We start from the raw sequence: 16,892 nt of genomic DNA, 5'->3' as shown, positions 1-16,892 counted from the left end.
AAATTATGCCAGATGGAAACTTATATTTTTAGAAAGGAACAAACAGAATCCAAAAAAACAAATGTCTGATTAAAATCAAAGAAAAAAGTTATAAACTTGGAAAAAATACAATTAAAGTTAAAAAAATATACCATTGTCTTGTGAAATTTGTAAGATATGTACATGTAATACATATAACATCTAGACTATCACAGTGGGTGAGATGGGGGTACACATTCGCAGGATTTCTATATTACATGTGAAGTGGCAGAATATTAATTCCAAATAAATTATGAAAAGTGAAGTCCACAAAAACACCTGCACACAAATGTTTAGAGCAGCTCAATTCATAATTGCCAAAACTTGTTGGTAACCAAAATATCCTCCAATAAGTGAATAGAGGGACTTCTCTGGCAGTACGGTGGTTCAGATTCCATGCTCCTGATGCAAGGGACATGGGTTCAATCCCTGGCTGGGGAACCAAGATCCAGTATGCCACACAGCATGGCCAAAACAAAAGATAAATTGGAGTACATCCATACAATGGAATATTATCCACCACTTTTTAAAAATGAGCTAGCAAACGTAAAAAGGCTCGGAAGAACTTTAAATGCACATTACTAAGTGAAATAAGACAGTCTAAAGAGGCCACATAGTATAGAATTCCAAATATATGATATTCTGGGAAAAGCAACACTGTTGAGACAGTAAAAACGATCAGTGGTTGTCAGGGGTGGGGAGAGGGCATGGATGAACAGACAGAGCACAGGGGATTTAAGGAAATGAAACTCCTCTGCATGATACTGTAAAGGTACAAACATGTTATTCTACATGTCCAAAACCCATAAGGCGTAAAACAGGGAGTGAGCCCTAGTGTAAACTCTGGACTCTGGGTGACCATGGTGTCAGTGTAGATTTGTCAACTATAACCACAGTGGTGAGGGATGGTGGTGGTGGAAGCTATGGGGTGGGAGAAGTATTGGGTTGGCTAAAGAAGTTTGTTTGGGTTTTTCCATAAGATATTACAGAAAAACATGAACGCACTTGTTGGCTAACCCAATATATGGGAGCTCTCTGCACCGTCTAGTCAATTTTGCTGCAAACCTAAAAGTGCTCTAAAAAATAAAGTCTATTTTTTTTTTTTAAAGAAAACAGAAACAATGGTTGGATAAAATACTGAAACATGCTATAACACTTAGGACCCTTGAGAACATTATATCAAGTGAAAGAAGCCAGTCATAAAAACCACACATAGTATGATTTCATGCATATGAAATGTCTAGAAGAGGCAAATGTATAGAGACAGAAAATAAATTAGTGGCTGCCCCGGGCTCATGGGGGTGGGGAGTCTGAATGAAACAGGGAATGAGTGCTAACATGGGATTCTTTCGAGATGAGGAAAATGTTCTGAGAGTTGCCATGGCCACGGCTGCACAACCCTGTGAATCTACTAACCACTGAACTATACATATTAAGTGGGTGAACTGATGCTGTGTGAACTGTATCTCAATAAAACTGTCATTTTCTTAAGTAAAGCTGCAGATATTTTAAGTAACTGGTTAGAACCCATAGCATGCATACTTTAAACATTAGAATGCTGAAGAATACTGAAGAAGTCTCTAGACTTCTAGAGATAGAAGATAGACTTCTCATAGTGATAATTCAGCAGGAAGGCATGTCATAAATATCCACATGCCTAACAACAGAGCCTCAAAACAAACCAAGCAGGAACTGAAGGAACCAAAGCTAGAAACAGATGGAAATTTTAGTTTCTGAACAGGTAACAGAAGTAAATTCAAAGTGTGTGTGGGGGGGGCGGGTATTAAAACTGTACACAATACCATCAACCACCTCGTCTAAAATAAATATGTTGAGGATTGACACATGTACACTACTGACATATAAGAGAGAGAATTAACGAGAACATACTGTATAGCTCAGGGAACTCTACCCAATGCTCTGTGCTGACTTAAGTAGGAAAAGAAATCTAAAAAAGAGGGGATATGTGTATACATATAACTGATCCACTTTGCTGTACAGCAGAAACTAAAGTAAGACTGCAAAGCAACTCTACTCCAATAAAAATTAATTTTAGAATATGTTGAGTATAACAAGCAGGGGTTAAGCATTCACTTCATAATAATTTTTTGTCTCCTTGGAACCCCTAAGGATCTTTCAGTGGTCCGAGATATTTCTTTAAGATTTCCTATGATCTTCCTTCCTCTTATCATTTATGTATTTACTCCGGGTTGGGCCAGGTCTCCGCGGCCGCACAGGAGCCTTCTCTGGCTGCAGCAAGGGGGTGCCGCTCTCTGGTTGCGGGGTGCGGGCTTCTCGCTGCGGGGGCCTCTCTGGCTGCGGCAAGGGGGCACCGCTCTCTGGTTGCGGGATGCAGGCTTCTCGCTGCGGGGGCTTCTCTAGCTGCGCAGCACTGGCTCTAGGCTGCGTGGGCTTCAGGCGCTGCGGCCTGCAGGCTCCGGAGCACAGGCTCAGGGGTATGGTACACAGGCTTCGTTGCCCTGCAGCATATAGAACATTCCTGGACCAGGAATGGAACCTGTGTCATTGGCAGATTCTTAACCACTAGACGAACCATCAAGGAGGTTTTCTGAAAGGAGGTGACCAAAGTAATTTGCACAGATGCCTTTTTCCTTAACACCCTTTCCAAACACGAAGACTTATTCAAAACCATCCCATTTTCCCCAAGACACAATCCCTGTATTCTTTCCTCTTAGATGTTTCCTCTACTGCCTGGAACCCAGGTGGTTTTGACAAGAAGCCCTGCTCCCCTGCAGAAGTGAGCTGGGGGCCAATCACAAGCCGTCAGCCAGAGATAGACAGCAGCCAGGCAGGTGGGTCTGGAGTGCTGCAAACGGCACAGCAAAGGAAACGGACCTGGGCTGCACCCCCGTCTCATCACACAGCAGTGGCACCTGGCAGGCCACTTTCATTTCCTATCAGCAAGCAGCAAAGGCGAGGCGCGAGCTGGAGCCTCCTGCTTTTCCCAGGAGGCGGTTGCACTGCCAACGCCTTGTGATGCTCTCCAGGGTCTTAGGCTCCATAGCACGGTTGCTTTTCAGCACTTACCTGCCAGTTTCTGACTCATGAGACCTGTACAACCTCCTTCAACAGACTGTGCTTAGTCACTCAGTCGTGTCCGACTCTTTGCGACCCCGTGGACTGTAGCCCACCAGGCTCCTCTGTCCGTGGGGATTCTCCAGGCAAGAATACTGGAGTGGGTCGCCATGCCCTCCTCCAGGGGATCTTCCTGACCCAGGGATCGAAGCTGGGGCTCTTATGTTTCCTGCCTTGGCAAGCAGGTTCTTTACCACCAGCGCCACCTGGGAAGCCCGGGTAGCAGAGGGAACATGAAAAGAGAGGAGGTGCCCGGTGTGGTTATGTACACCATGGGAGGATGTCAGGGACAACTTCTTTGTAAACAGAAAGAAAATCAAGTTGCAAAACTGTGTTCCTTCATCCAAGAAATATTTACTGAGGGAATTCCCTGGCAGTCCAGTGGTTAGGACTCCATGCTTTCACTGCTGAGGGCCTGGGTTCAATCTCTGATCAGGGAACTAAGATCCCACAAGCCGTGCAGCAAGGTAAAAAATATATAGATATATATATATTTACTGAGCATGCACCATTTTAGGCACTTCAGTTCAGTTCAGTCGCTTAGTCGCATCCAACTCTTTTCGACTCCATGAATCGCAGCATGCCAGGCCTCCCTGTCCATCACCAACTCCCAGAGTTCCTTCAGACTCACGTCCATCGAGTCAGTGATGCCATCCAGCCATCTCATCCTCTGTCGTCCCCTTCTCCTCCTGCCCCCAATCCCTCCCAGCATCAGAGTCTTTTCCAATGAGTCAACTCTTCGCATGAGGTGGCCAAAGCACTGGAGTTTCAGCTTTAGCATCATTCCTTCCAAAGAAATCCCAGGGTTGATCTCCTTCAGAATGGACTGGCTGGATCTCTTTGCAGTCCAAGGGACTCTCAAGAGTCTTCTCCAATACCACAGTTCAAAAGCATCAATTCTTCAGTGCTCAGCTTCCTTCACAGTCCAACTCTCACATCCATACATGGCTACTGGAAAAACCACAGCCTTGACTAGACGGACCTTTGTTGGCAAAGGCAACACTAGGCACTTAGGACACTGCAACTAATGAGACAGACAAACCTGGCAAATAAGCGATCCCTGTCTTAAACGGTGATAAGTAACATGAGAGAAACAGAGCAGGAGGAGGTGGGGTATCGTCGACTCACAGCCTTAAATGGGGCGGATGGCGAAGGCCTTCCTGAGAAGGGGACCTTTCTGCGTGTCTGAAGGTCATGTATCTTGGTCTGCATACATATGCCTGGTGCTTCCCTAGTGTTTCAGTGGTGAAGATCTGCCTTGCAATGCAGAGAACAAAGGTTCAATTCCTGGTTGGGGAACTAAGATCCCACACTAAGCCAACAACTAGAGAGTCCACAACGAAGATCCCACATGTCGAAACTAGGACCTGACGTAACCAAATAGATAAATAAATATTAAATATTTTTGAAAAGCCAGCCTGGCCTAAAATGATTTCAAGAGATCCCTAAACCCCCCAGTATTCCCCTGCCTTCTTCTAAAGCCTGAAATTTCTTTAATGAGGGGGGAAAGAAACCTATTTAATTCCATTTAATTCTATTAAATTCCTATTTAATCCTGTACTACCAAAAAGAAACATCTGATGGTTTTGGGAAAGCTGGCGCACAACACTCCCATGTCACCAGGTGACCGTGGAAGCGCATGGGTGAGGCCTGGACTTTGCTCCATCACAACGGAAGGGGAGCACAAACCTCGAGAATGCGGGTCACTGAGTGAGAAGGCGCGAAGGCGGCCGTCAGACGGCACTCGTCCCGGCTCAGCTGCCTCTGCCTGTTTGGCGCAGGACAGGGCAGCTGTCTGCCGTGTGGCAAGCATGTCCTGTGACTGAAACCAGGCAATTCCAGTATGCTAACCATGACGTTCACACAAGGCAGTTTAGCAGTGACCAGGCACCCTGGACACTCACTGATCAGCAGCGCTACGCTGGATCCTTACCTCCTGTACCATCTGCACTAAAGCGAGGAGGGAGCTCTCTAGCAGACCCACTCTGAAAGAAAGGCTGAAGGAAATTCTTCAGATTCAAAGAGAAAAATACCAGAGGGAAACACATTTCCAGAATAAAGGAAGAGCACTAGAAATGGCATGTAGTACTAGAAATAACTATGTAAGTATGAGACTTGTGGTTTTTCGGTCTATGCCATCCAACGTGTGGGATCTTGGTTCCCCGACCAGGGGTGGAACCCTTGCCCACGGCAGTGGGCACTCCTAGCCTTAATCGCTGGACAGCCAGGGCGTCCCTAATTGTAGAGACGTGGCCAAAGCAGCCAGCTTTTCACACTTCTTATTTAAGAAATATGTATTTTTATGTATTTATGTAGCTGTGGCACTTGGGACCTTCCATCTTCACTGCAGCAGGGGGGATGTAGTTCCCTGACCAGGGATCAAACCCAGGCCCCGTGCACTGGGAGCCCAGAGGCCTAGCCACTGGACCACCAGGGAAGTGCCAAGACTATTCTGTATGCATATACGTATGACAGCAGAAACCAGGATTTCCAACACTGTCTGAAGCAGTTTCTGATGCACGAAGATGTAGCACTAAGTGGTGGTGTGGCTTCCATGTTCCCCTTGACATGGGACAATCTTATTTCCAAGCAGACAGAGAAAAGCTAAATATGAATACTATAATCTCCAGAGCAAACACTAAAATACAGAGATACATGGTGAAAAACATCAATAAAAATGATTAAAATGGAACACTAAGAATGTAATCAACAATACAGTCGATAATAATGTAGGGGAGTATAGTCAGTAATAAAGTAATACCTTTCGTGCTGACAGATGATAACTAGATTTACGGCGATCATTTTGAAATGTATAGAAATGTCTGATCACTATGCTGTGCACCGGGGAACTAACAGAGTGCTATAGTCAATTATACTCCAAAAATAAACAAGTTCATAGAAAAAGAGATCGGATTTGTCATTACTGGAAGTACCCAGAGGGGTGTTGGGAGGGGAATTGGAACAATCTGGTCAAAGGGTACAAACTTTCAGAGCACCACCCAGCCGGGTCAGGTAGCCGGCCGAGGAGACCCGGCCCTCCCGGCCTCTGCCCCCGGACCCAGATCTAGAAGGAGCCCCGGGGCCGAAACACCCTCTGCATGCCCGCCACCGGCCTACCAGAGCCACGAGCCCGAAACACCGAGGGGTGCCCGGCCAGCCCGGCTCCCGCCGCCCGCCCGCCACCCGGCCCGTGTCCAGGTGCATCCTCCCGTCCACAGGCTTGCTGGAGACATGCACTCCGGCAGGCATCGATTGGAGCGCTCCAGAAGGGCACACGCCTGCTGCTAAGACAGACCCCCTTCTGCTGCCTGCAACTCTCTCATCCAACCAGCCTCCCATCCCTTCCCCTGCCCTGAGAGACTGTCTCCTCCTCTCCCACCACAGCTGCCCAGACCAGGAGAGCTGTGCCCGCCGTCTCTAAGGCCCCTGGAGCCGACATCAGCCATCAGTTAGGTCCCAAGAGTAAGCACCAGGACTCGCAGAGAGAGTCTATCTTCTCCTGAGTCTCCTTCTCCTCTCCACTCCTCCCCCCATCCCCGGTCCTTCACCAGCAAGAGAAATACCTGTTAAATTCACTCGTGGCGTGGACTTCAGTTGGCAAACCCAGGCCCTGTTGGCCCTGCAAGAGGCCGCAGAAGCGTTTCCAGTTCATCTCTTCCAGGATGCCTGTCTCCTCTCCTCACACGCTGGCCGTGTCATGCTCTCCTCAAAGGATGCTCAGCTGGCCTGGAGGATCAGAGGCCAGGATAAGAGACTGCCAGGGAAATAGGAAGTGCCACCAGAAGACTTTTGATATTGTGTGTGATGAAAATGATTAGTGAGGGTGGATATTAATAATGGTGCAGTCAGCCAACTGAATTCAAACTACATGGAAGGACCAAGTTCTGCTGTTTGATACATTTTAACCCTTTGGAAAAATCTTTTCCTGTTCTACATCAACTCATTTTTATGTAAACACTGGAATAAACCTTATCTATGAATACATTTTTTTTAAAAGGTACAAACTTTCAGTAGTAAGATAAATAAGTACTAGGGATATAATCTACAACACAATAAATAACAATTAATAAACACTGTTCTATGTTATATATGAAAATTATTAAAGAGGAGAGTGAAAAGGTTGACTTAAAGCTCAGCATTCAGAAAACGAAGATCATGGCATCTGGTCCCATCACTTCATGGGAAATAGATGGGGAAACAGTGGAAAGAGTGTCAGACTTTATTTTTGGGGGCTCCAAAATCACTGCAGATGATGACTGCAGCCATGAAATTAAAAGACGCTTACTCCTTGGAAGGAATGTGATGACCAACCTAGATAGCATGTTCAAAAGCAGAGACATTACTTTGCCAACAAAGGTCCCTCTAGTCAAGGCTATGGTTTTTCCAGTGGTCATGTATGGATGTGAGAGTTGGACTGTGAATAAAGCTGAGTGCCGAAGAATTGCTGCCTTTGAACTATGGTATTGGAGAAGACTCTTGAGAGTCCCTTGGACTGCAAGGAGATCCAACCAGTCCATTCTAAAGGAGATCAGCCCTGGGATTTCTTTGGAAGGAATGATGCTAAAGCTGAAACTCCAGTACTTTGGCCACCTCATGTGAAGAGTTGTCTCATTCGAGAAGACTCTGATGCTGGGAGGGATTGGGGGCAGGAGGAAAAGGGGACAACAGAGGATGAGATGGATGGATGGCATCACCGACTCGATGGACGTAAGTCTGAGTAAACTCCGGGAGTTGGTGATGGACAGGGAGGACTGGCGTGCTGCAATTCATGGGGTCACAAAGAGTCGGACACGACTGAGTGACTGAACTGAACTGAACTGAAGACAGTAAATCTCAACAGTTCTAATAAGGAAAAATACTATTTTTCTTTTTTTCATTTTGCATCTATATGAAATGATAAGTGTTCACTAAACCTACTGTGGTAACCATTTCAAGATGTATGTAAGTCAAGTCATTCTGTAGACCTTAAACTTATACAGTGTTATATGTCAATTCTATCTCAATAAAACTGGAAGAAAAAAATGAAACAGAAGGAAAAAAAAGGAACACTGAGCAACATTCAAGTAATCCAGGAAAGGAAAAAAAATAGAAATAAAAATATAGAGGATAGTTATATGTCAACTATACCTCAATAAACACACACAGGGGACAAACAGAAAACAAATAATAAAATGATAGACTTACACTCAAATATATTAAAGGTCACATTAAATGTAAATGGTCTCATTACATGTAAATGGTCTAAATGCACAGACTAAAAGAGAGGGACTATCAGACCCAAATCCATGCTCTCTTCAGGAAATCTACTTCGTGTTTTAGTAGAAGGATGGGTGAAACAAGCCATACAAACAATATTTCTTTCTGTAGAGTGACTATATTAACACCAGAAGAAGCAGACTTTGGAGGAAGGAAATTACCAGAGATAAAGGGGGGCATTAAATGATTTCAAAATGTCCACTCACCAAGAAGATATAATAAGCCTAAATGTAGATATACCTAAGGAGTATGTCAAGGCTGTATATTGTCACTCTGCTTATTTAACTTATATGCAAAGTACACTATGCAAAATGCCAGGCTAAATGAACTGCAAGCTGGAATCAAGATTACCAGGAGAAATATAAATAACCTCAGATATGCACATGACACCACCCTTATGGCAGAAAGCAAAAAACTAAAGAGCCTCTTGATGAAAGTGAAAGAGGAGAGTGAAAAAGTTGGATTAAAACTCAACATTCAAAACACTAAGATTATGGCATCCGGTCCCATCACTTCATGGCGAATAGATGGGGTAACCATGGAAACAGTGAGAGATTTTATTTTCTTGGGCTCCAAAATCCCTGCAGATCCCAAATCCCATTTGGGCTCCATAATGACTGCAGCCATGAAATTAAAAGACGCTTGCTCCTTGGAAGAAAAGCTATGACCAACCTAGACGGCATATTAAAAAGCAGAGACATTACTTTACCAACAAAGGTCTGTCTAGTCAAAGCTATGATTTTTCCAGTGGTCATGTATGGATGTGAGAGTTGGAGCATAAAGAAGGCTGAGTGCCAAAGAACTGATACCCTGTGGTGTTGATGTTGATAACCGATAAACTGTGGTGCTAGAGAAGACTCTTCAGAGTCCCCTGGACTGCAAGGAGATCTAACCAGTCCATCCATAAAAGAAATCAGTCCTGAATATTTATTGGAAAGACTCATGCTGAAGTTGAAGCTCCAATACTTTGGCCACCTGATGCAAAGAACTGACTCACTGGAAAAGACCCTGATGCTGGGAAAGATTGAAGGCAGGAAGAGAAGGGGACAACAGTGGATGAGATGGTTGGATGGCATCACTGACCCAATGGACATGAGTTTGAGCAGCCTCCAGGAGTTGGTGATGGACAAGGAAGCCTGGCGTGCTGCAGTCCATGGAGTCACAAAGAGTTAGATATGACTCAGTGACTGAATTGAACTCAGATATACCTAAAAATAGTCCAACAAAAAACACGAAGCAAAAATGAACAGAACAACAGCTTTTTCGCTTTCACAGCTTTCCTGGGGCAGAATCCTCCAAAAGCCAGTAACTGGTAGAACCACATAAACAGTAGTTGACAAATGCTGGAGGCTAGAGGTGGCGAGATGAAACTTAAAACTCCTGAGCTAGGGGGAGGGAAGGGGGATGACACGCTTACATGAGTTTTATTTCCAGGAGCCCCATGGGGTCTTCATGATAAAGACTTGAGAAAAAAAAATTACACTATTTAGACAGGGAAGAGAAGAAAACTAACAGTTTAGAAATGTACCCAGAGAAAAATAACCATTTTCAAAAACATCCACACCAAAGGGTGTTTCTTCCCTCAGAATAAACTATTTTATCAGACAGAGCCTTATCAGACATGGGGGAAGGTCAAAGAGCACCTTGACAACTGGAACCTCTTCTAGCCTTCCTGTCTTACAACTGGGATGAAAAAAAAAAAAAAAAAAAGGATGGGTGGGAGCTAAGAAACTTCTGAAGGGCACAGTCGAGAACCTCATGACCACAAAAACAGTCTAACTCATAGGAATGCCTCCCTCACCCAGCATCTCTCCACCACATGCTCGGGGCTCTGGTAGAAAAGCCAGGCATTATTTCACGGTCGCTGCCAGACACAGACTCCGTTTCAGATAGAGTTTCTGGGAAAACCCAGAGACAACAGGGAGACAACAGAAGACACCTGAAGCCTCTGAAGGCTCTGACATCTACCACAAGTCCAGCTTTCCACACAAAGTTACAAGTCAAACTAAGGGCAAGAAAAAGCAGACCTTGAGGAGGCCTGAGAAAAAGCAGGCATGAAAACTTGGCTCAGGTATGGCAAAGATTTTGCAATTATTAGACTGAGAGTTTTACTATGATTAACGTGCTAGGGGCTGTAAAGGGAAAAAAGTGGACAACCTACTAAAAAACCGATGGGTAATATAAACAGGGGCTTCCTCGGAAGCTCAGTGGTAAAGAATTCACCTGCAATGCAGAAGATACAGGTTTGACCTGAGAAAATCCCATGGACAGAGGAGCCTGGCAGGCTATATAGTCTATGGGGTTGCAGAGTCAGACATGACTGAAGCAACTGAGCATGCATGCAATATAAGCTGAGATACGGGAACTCTAATAAAGAAGCAAAAATAAATGCCAGAAATCAAAAATACAGTAACAGAAATAAAGAATGCCTTTGATACATTCATCACTAGACGGGACATAGCTGAGGAAAGAATTCAGTAAGCATTAATTTATATTATAGAAACGTCTCCAACTAAAAAACAAAGAGAAAAACTAACGGGGAGGGGGAGAAAAGGAATAGAATATCCAAGAATTGTGAGACAATTACAAAAGGTGTAATATACGCATAATTGAAACATGAGACGATGAACCAAAGAAATGAACAGAAGAAACATCTGAAGTCACAATGGCTGAGAATTTTCCAAAATTAATGGCAGATCCCAGAGGACACATCCAGGAATTTCAGAGATCAATCAGGACATATCACCAAAGGACTACACCCAGGCACATCATATTCAAACTGCAGAAAACCAAAGACAAATCCTTAAGGAAAGCCCGAGGGGGGAAACCACCTCACTCGTAGAGGAACAAAGTAAAGAATCACATCTGTCTTGTCAGAAACCACGAGCAAGAGAACGAAGTAACACGTCTGAAGAGGTGAATGAATAAGCCACCCACCTATGGCTGTATATCCAAAGAAATTATTCTTCATAAGTGAAGAAGAAATAAAGACTTCCTCAGACAAAAACTGAAGGAATGCATTGCCAGGAGACCTGCCTTGCAAAAACTTTGTTCTTCAGAGAAAAGGAAAATCATATATACTAATAGGTCAGAGATTCAGATCAACATTTAAAAAGGGAAAGCATTAGAGAAAGAATAAATGAAGGTAAAAGAAAGCATTTCATTCTTTTTTCTTTTCTTTTTTGTTTTTGGCGACGCCTCGTGGCTTGTGGGATCCTCGCTCCCGGACCAGGGATTGAATCCACACCCTCAGCATTGAGAGCATAGAGCCCTAACCCCCAGTCCACTGGCAAATTCCCTCATGTTTTCTATTATTAACTGATTCAATATATAACTGTTCAAAATAAAAACAGCAACAAGGTGCTGGTGATCATAGCTTATGAATGAGTGAAATGAACAACTGCAACGTTATTAGGAACAGGAAGGAGGAACTGAGAACACTCTGTTAAGGGGTACTTGCACTATCTGTAAAGTGAAACAGAGTTATTTGAAAGTGGACATAGATTAGCTGCAAATGTATATTGCAAACTCCAGGCCAACCATAATTTTTTTTTCAAAAGAAGAATTGATATGCTAAGAGAAGAGAGAAAATGAAATCATATAAAATGCTCATTAAAGTCAGAGAAGACAAGAAAAAAGAGTGGAGTATATTTTAAAAAGGTAACAAAGAATAAGTGCAATGAATGGAAGGTTCCTTTACAAACAGAGTAGAGATTAATCCAACTGTATCAATAATCATCTTCAATGTGAATGGTCTAAATACACCAATCAAGAGTCTGTTAGAGTGGATTAAAAAAATATGACCCAACTATATGTAGTCTACAAGAAACGCATTTTCATTAAAAAAGAAATTAATTGCAGCATGCAGGATTTAGTTCCCTGACCAGGGATCAAACCCTGGCCTCCTGCATTGGGAGTTTGGAGTGTTAAATGCTGGTCTACCCAGGAAGTCCCCCAGGGGGTTATATTACAGGGCCAAAGGCAGAAGTTTTTTAAAAATGACCTCTCTCTCCCTTTAAAAAAAAAAAAAAACTGCTTACACAAAAATTGACCCATGTGTGCATGCATATATATGGTTCCAAGAGTTTTAACAGGCACAGATGTGTGTAATTGTCACCACAAAGAGAACACAGAAGAGTTCCATCACCAAAACACACGCTGACCTCAAACAGTCCTAACACTGGCCATGTTTGCTGATCCCACAGTCCTGCCTTTTCCAGAATGGCATATAAATGGATCCTTACAGCACATGGCCTTTCTGAACTGACTCTCTCTTTCAGCATCGGCGCGGCTGCACGGATGGTTGTCGTTTCACAGAGGGCAGTGCTCCAGGTGAGGGTTGCCACGGTGGGTCCAGTCATTCACCTGATGGACGATGTTAGGATTGTCTTTCTAAAGACAATCTTTTTGATCTTTCTCAAGAGCCCCCAGGCTGCAACTAAAACTCAGTGCAGCCAAATTAAACAAGCAAACAACTCCATCCTTTGATCCCAATTTTTAAAAAAAATCCTGGAGGCAAGGGAACACCAAGATCTGGTACCATCTTCGAATGGAAAAAACAGAAGAAATACATATTGAATTTCAAAACATTATCCTGCGGCAGGTTTATAAATGCTAAGGCATATACAGCTACTTTGATCAAACAGAATCACTTCAACTCACTTCGGAGGGTCTGTCATTGACTTCCCAAGGAGTCTCAGGCTTCCCCCCACCTGAGCAACACAAGCGTGCAATGTGAAGCTGCAGCTCCCTTTTGTCCCACATGCAGCCTGCAACAGTTTCTGAGGCACTGGAGCGGGACAAGCCCCAGGAAACGGAGGTGGGCGGGGCACCTCCTCCCCGGACGCCACTGTGGAGGACAGATGTGGGTGCAGACACGTTTCCAAAAACAAATGAGGAACCTACATTTCTCTATCTGAAGTAAGAGGCGAGAGCACGCTGCAGCCAGCAGCGAGGAAGGCAGGGCAGACCCAAGGGTGCAGGTCCCGCAACACTTGTCATTACAGAAATGTTATCACTGGTCACAGAACCGGCTAGTTTGATCAGTGTTTTGATTCTCTACCGAAGCTAGAAATCCCAGAAGAGACTTCACATAAACCTTTTTGTTTCATTTCCAAAATGTCTGAGATCCCAGTGTTAATGAGTGGGTATTAGTGTGACGCCTCCTTGCTCACACGTGAGTCCAAGAACAGACCAGGTCGGCACAAAGTACCCCTGCTGCTGTCTGCAGGGCTCCACACCTGCCAGAGCAATGTCCTCAGGATACCCAGGAAGAGGGGCTGATTCTGACAGGCATGAGCTTGCTTTCTTCATCAAATAAGTAAACCCTTAACAGACACAGTCTTACTAATATCAACTTACAAAACAGTCACAACCTAAAAGTTGAGAGTTACAGGTTTTTGGTGGGAATTTTTAGGACTTCAAGCTTAAAGTAATCTCAAGTAACCCTGGGGAAGGGGGTGAGGGTGTCAGGTCATATAGGTTTGCAACAAAGCACAAGTAGTCTGAACATCAAAAGTTATTTTTGTGAATTAACGAAAACCAGATATCTCAAGGAATTTAGCACTTTTCTACATATGGGAAGATGCAAGAGTCTGGACCCACTAAAATCATTTCTCTCACACGCATCTCAGCTATCTGGGGTCAGTATCCTACGTTTTTTCACATCCTGAGTTTCCTCAGTGCTCACGGTAAGGAATGGTGCAACCTCATGGCTGCCTTATTGCAGGCGCTGTTCTTCCCGGGTGCCCTCGGAGTTCAGAAATCCACATTTGGAGGGCTGGAACTGCTGATGGCTCTGACAGCCTTGTTTACTGATATGGCAGGAAATACTCCATCTCTCACTAATCACTAAAGAAACCGGACTGAAACAACTCAAGCAACAGGTTTCCATCGGTTTCAGATCTCCCCGGTCCTTCCTCCACAAACCACCGGTCTCCTGGGAAGCACAACACACCAGCAAAGTGAATGGCTAAAAGTTTCACTGTATTTTTCCAGGATACTTAAGAAACAGACCCTTGAAGGGAGGGGTGAGGGGGGTTGGTCTGAATGAATTAGGTGCGCCCAGCCTTAGGGAAGGAGGTGGCAACCAAGACTATCTGAGGGATGTGAGGAGCCTGGGATCTGCCACGGTGGGGGGTTGGGAGTTAACCTGGGAAATTCGGGGGGCGGGGGAGACAGAGCCGCGGGAGCCGGCGACACCTACTCGCAGACGCCCTTGGTAAGGGTTTGCTTTGGAAAAGTGGCAGGGGACCCAGTTCCGGGGAGTGGTCGCTGAGGGGTCTCGCGGAGGCTTCGGACAAAGAACAGCGGGGACAGCAGTCACTGGAAGGTCGGGACCCCGGCGGCCCCTCCCCCCCACCCCGGGTCGAGAGGTGGCTACCTGTTGAGGAAGGCGTTGCCGAAGGCCTTGAGCTTGCGGAAGGGCCGCCGCGGGTCGACGACGAGCGCGTTGCCAGGCACCACGCCCCTCGTGGGGCCGTGCATGACCGCGATGGTGGGCTCGGGCCCGATGCGCATCCCCGGGAAGTCCTGCTCCCATCGGGTGCCGGATGAAGGTGGTCTTGCCCGTGCTGTACTGGCCCACGAGGAGCACCATGGGCTTGTTGTCGAAGTCGGCGTCCTCCAGCGCGGCCGAGTGGAACTCATGGAAGCGGCAGTGCTCCTCCAGGGGCAGCAGCTTCTGCGCGTACAGCTGCCGCAGCCCCTCGGACACCGTCTGGAAGAGCTCCGGCTCCTTCTTGCGGCGGGCATCCTTGCTGACCCAGCTGAACATGCTGCTGGACACCGGGCTGGCTGCTGCAGGGTAAAGGGGCGGCTGAGAGCCGAGCGAGGACTCGGGGCCGAGGCTGGGCCCGGCGGGCCGGCTGAGGGGGCGGTGGGGTGGGGCGGGGGGGCGGGGAGCGGCCCGCACTGCGCAGGCGCACGGCACGGCCGGCCGAGTGCCCTTCTGCACAGTGAAACGCGCGCCTAGCCGTGCGCTCTTCAGAAGGCCCGGCCGCGCGTTTGAGCGCGCGCGCCGCCGCCACTGGGGGCCGCTGGGAACTGGGAGAGGAAAGGAGGAGCCCCGCCCGGTAGTTCCGCGGCAGTCCCCCCCCCCCCCCAGCCCCCGCCCAGGCCCGGGTGCCGTGGCAACCGCACCTGTTTCGCCCCGCCCCTTGGGGGGTGGCTCGCGGAAGTGCTGCGGTCGCGAAGGCGGCTGGCCCGAGTGCGGCGCGCGGAGGTCCCAGGGTCTGCACGTCTTCCTCCCCTGCGAGATTCTAGCTGGACGCCCCACCGCAGCTCCCTCAGTGGGCGGCCCTCCGCCTCCCACTCAGAATCCCCAGAAGCAGGGGAGAACCCCGGGTGCCGTGCGCCCCCTGTCTGCACTGCCCTTCCTCGCCTCCTCTCGCCCCTGCTTCCCTGACACTGCTTCTCATCCCCTCGTCTTCTATCTGCTCTGGGAGAAGGAGAGGCAGGAACGAGGTAGTGGAGAAAGCTGAGAGAGTAGACCATCCGAGGCGGGGTGGTGACCGGGGAAATAAAAATGGGAAGGGAGGAGGCTGGTGGGGAGAGTCTGAGCCGTCGCAAGAGACCTGAGCGCCCCACAGGCCAGGAATTGGGAGCTGGACACTAGCAGTGGAGGACACATATGACACAGGACACGTGAGGGAGAAGAGACCGCCTCCCTCAAGAGGCTGCTTCTGAGGGTGGGGAAGTGGGGTGAAGAGGAAGTTAGGCCCTCTGGCACTTCGAGTTTTGAGGAAGTTAATCAGAAATTCCCTATGTAGGGTGGAGGGGAAACGTGGGGCAACAGTGAAATCTTGTGGGAACTCGGGGAATTAAAAAACCCAAATCCTTCCGCCTTCCTCTCTGGGTCACCACCAGTTACCATGCTGTACTCTGACCTGTGCCCCCTGCCCTTACCGGTTCCTGGCTCTTCCTCTAGGCTCATTCCCCCGCCATCATCCCGGGCCACACACAGGTCCCCTTGGCTGTCCAGGCTGGTGAGAACCTTCAGTGGGTGATGTCAGAGCTCTGGGGACTGTGGCTGTTATGTAACCGGTATCAGGACACCAAATTGGTGGTGAGGGGGGCGCTCCTGGATAGGTCTAAAATGCACCTGGGAGCGTGAAGGCCTCCCATCCAACTTTCTGGCTGCTGGGAAATGTGGGAACCTGGAGGGCTGGGTGCCCGTTATCAGGCACCTGTTATCAGGGAAGAGAGCAGGCTGGCAGGCTAAAAGGACAGATGCAGGAACTCACATCTGAGAATCAGCAGAATATCAGGGGAGCTGAGTCAAGTGGGAACCAGAGGGGGCCAGATGGGAGGTTTGCTCACCCACCCCTTGTAGGATCAGGTCTCAGTGTCTTCTGAGGGAATAAACCACATTAAATTGCCTTCCCTCCACCCCCACCTCACCCCATTAGAGAGCAGCTGAGTAATTCCAGCCCTGTCTGCAATCTTAGCTCTCTGACTTAACTGCTTTTATTTGGGACTTCATTAGCATTCTTTTCATCAATCACAGTCAAACACAGAAACCA

General features: G+C 47.0%; 1 protein-coding gene across 1 annotated transcript in view; it reads right to left on the bottom strand.

Annotated features, from left to right (window-relative positions):
* The window catches only part of LOC138446157 (EH domain-containing protein 1-like), a 28,855-nt gene extending 13,196 nt beyond the window's left edge, over nt 1-15,659 (bottom strand). The window contains exons 1-2 of the mRNA XM_069600934.1: nt 15,511-15,659; nt 14,753-15,168 (exon numbers count right to left, since the gene is read on the bottom strand). Coding sequence (XP_069457035.1) covers nt 14,753-15,145 — 393 coding nt within the window. The 5' untranslated portion in view covers nt 15,146-15,168; nt 15,511-15,659. The remainder of the gene's footprint in view (nt 1-14,752; nt 15,169-15,510) is intronic.
* Between the last annotated feature and the right edge of the window lie 1,233 nt (nt 15,660-16,892).

This window comes from Ovis canadensis, chromosome 9 (assembly GCF_042477335.2).
Source record: "Ovis canadensis isolate MfBH-ARS-UI-01 breed Bighorn chromosome 9, ARS-UI_OviCan_v2, whole genome shotgun sequence".
Classification (NCBI taxonomy): Eukaryota; Metazoa; Chordata; class Mammalia; order Artiodactyla; family Bovidae; genus Ovis; species Ovis canadensis.
This window is presented reverse-complemented; position numbering and strand designations above follow the sequence as displayed.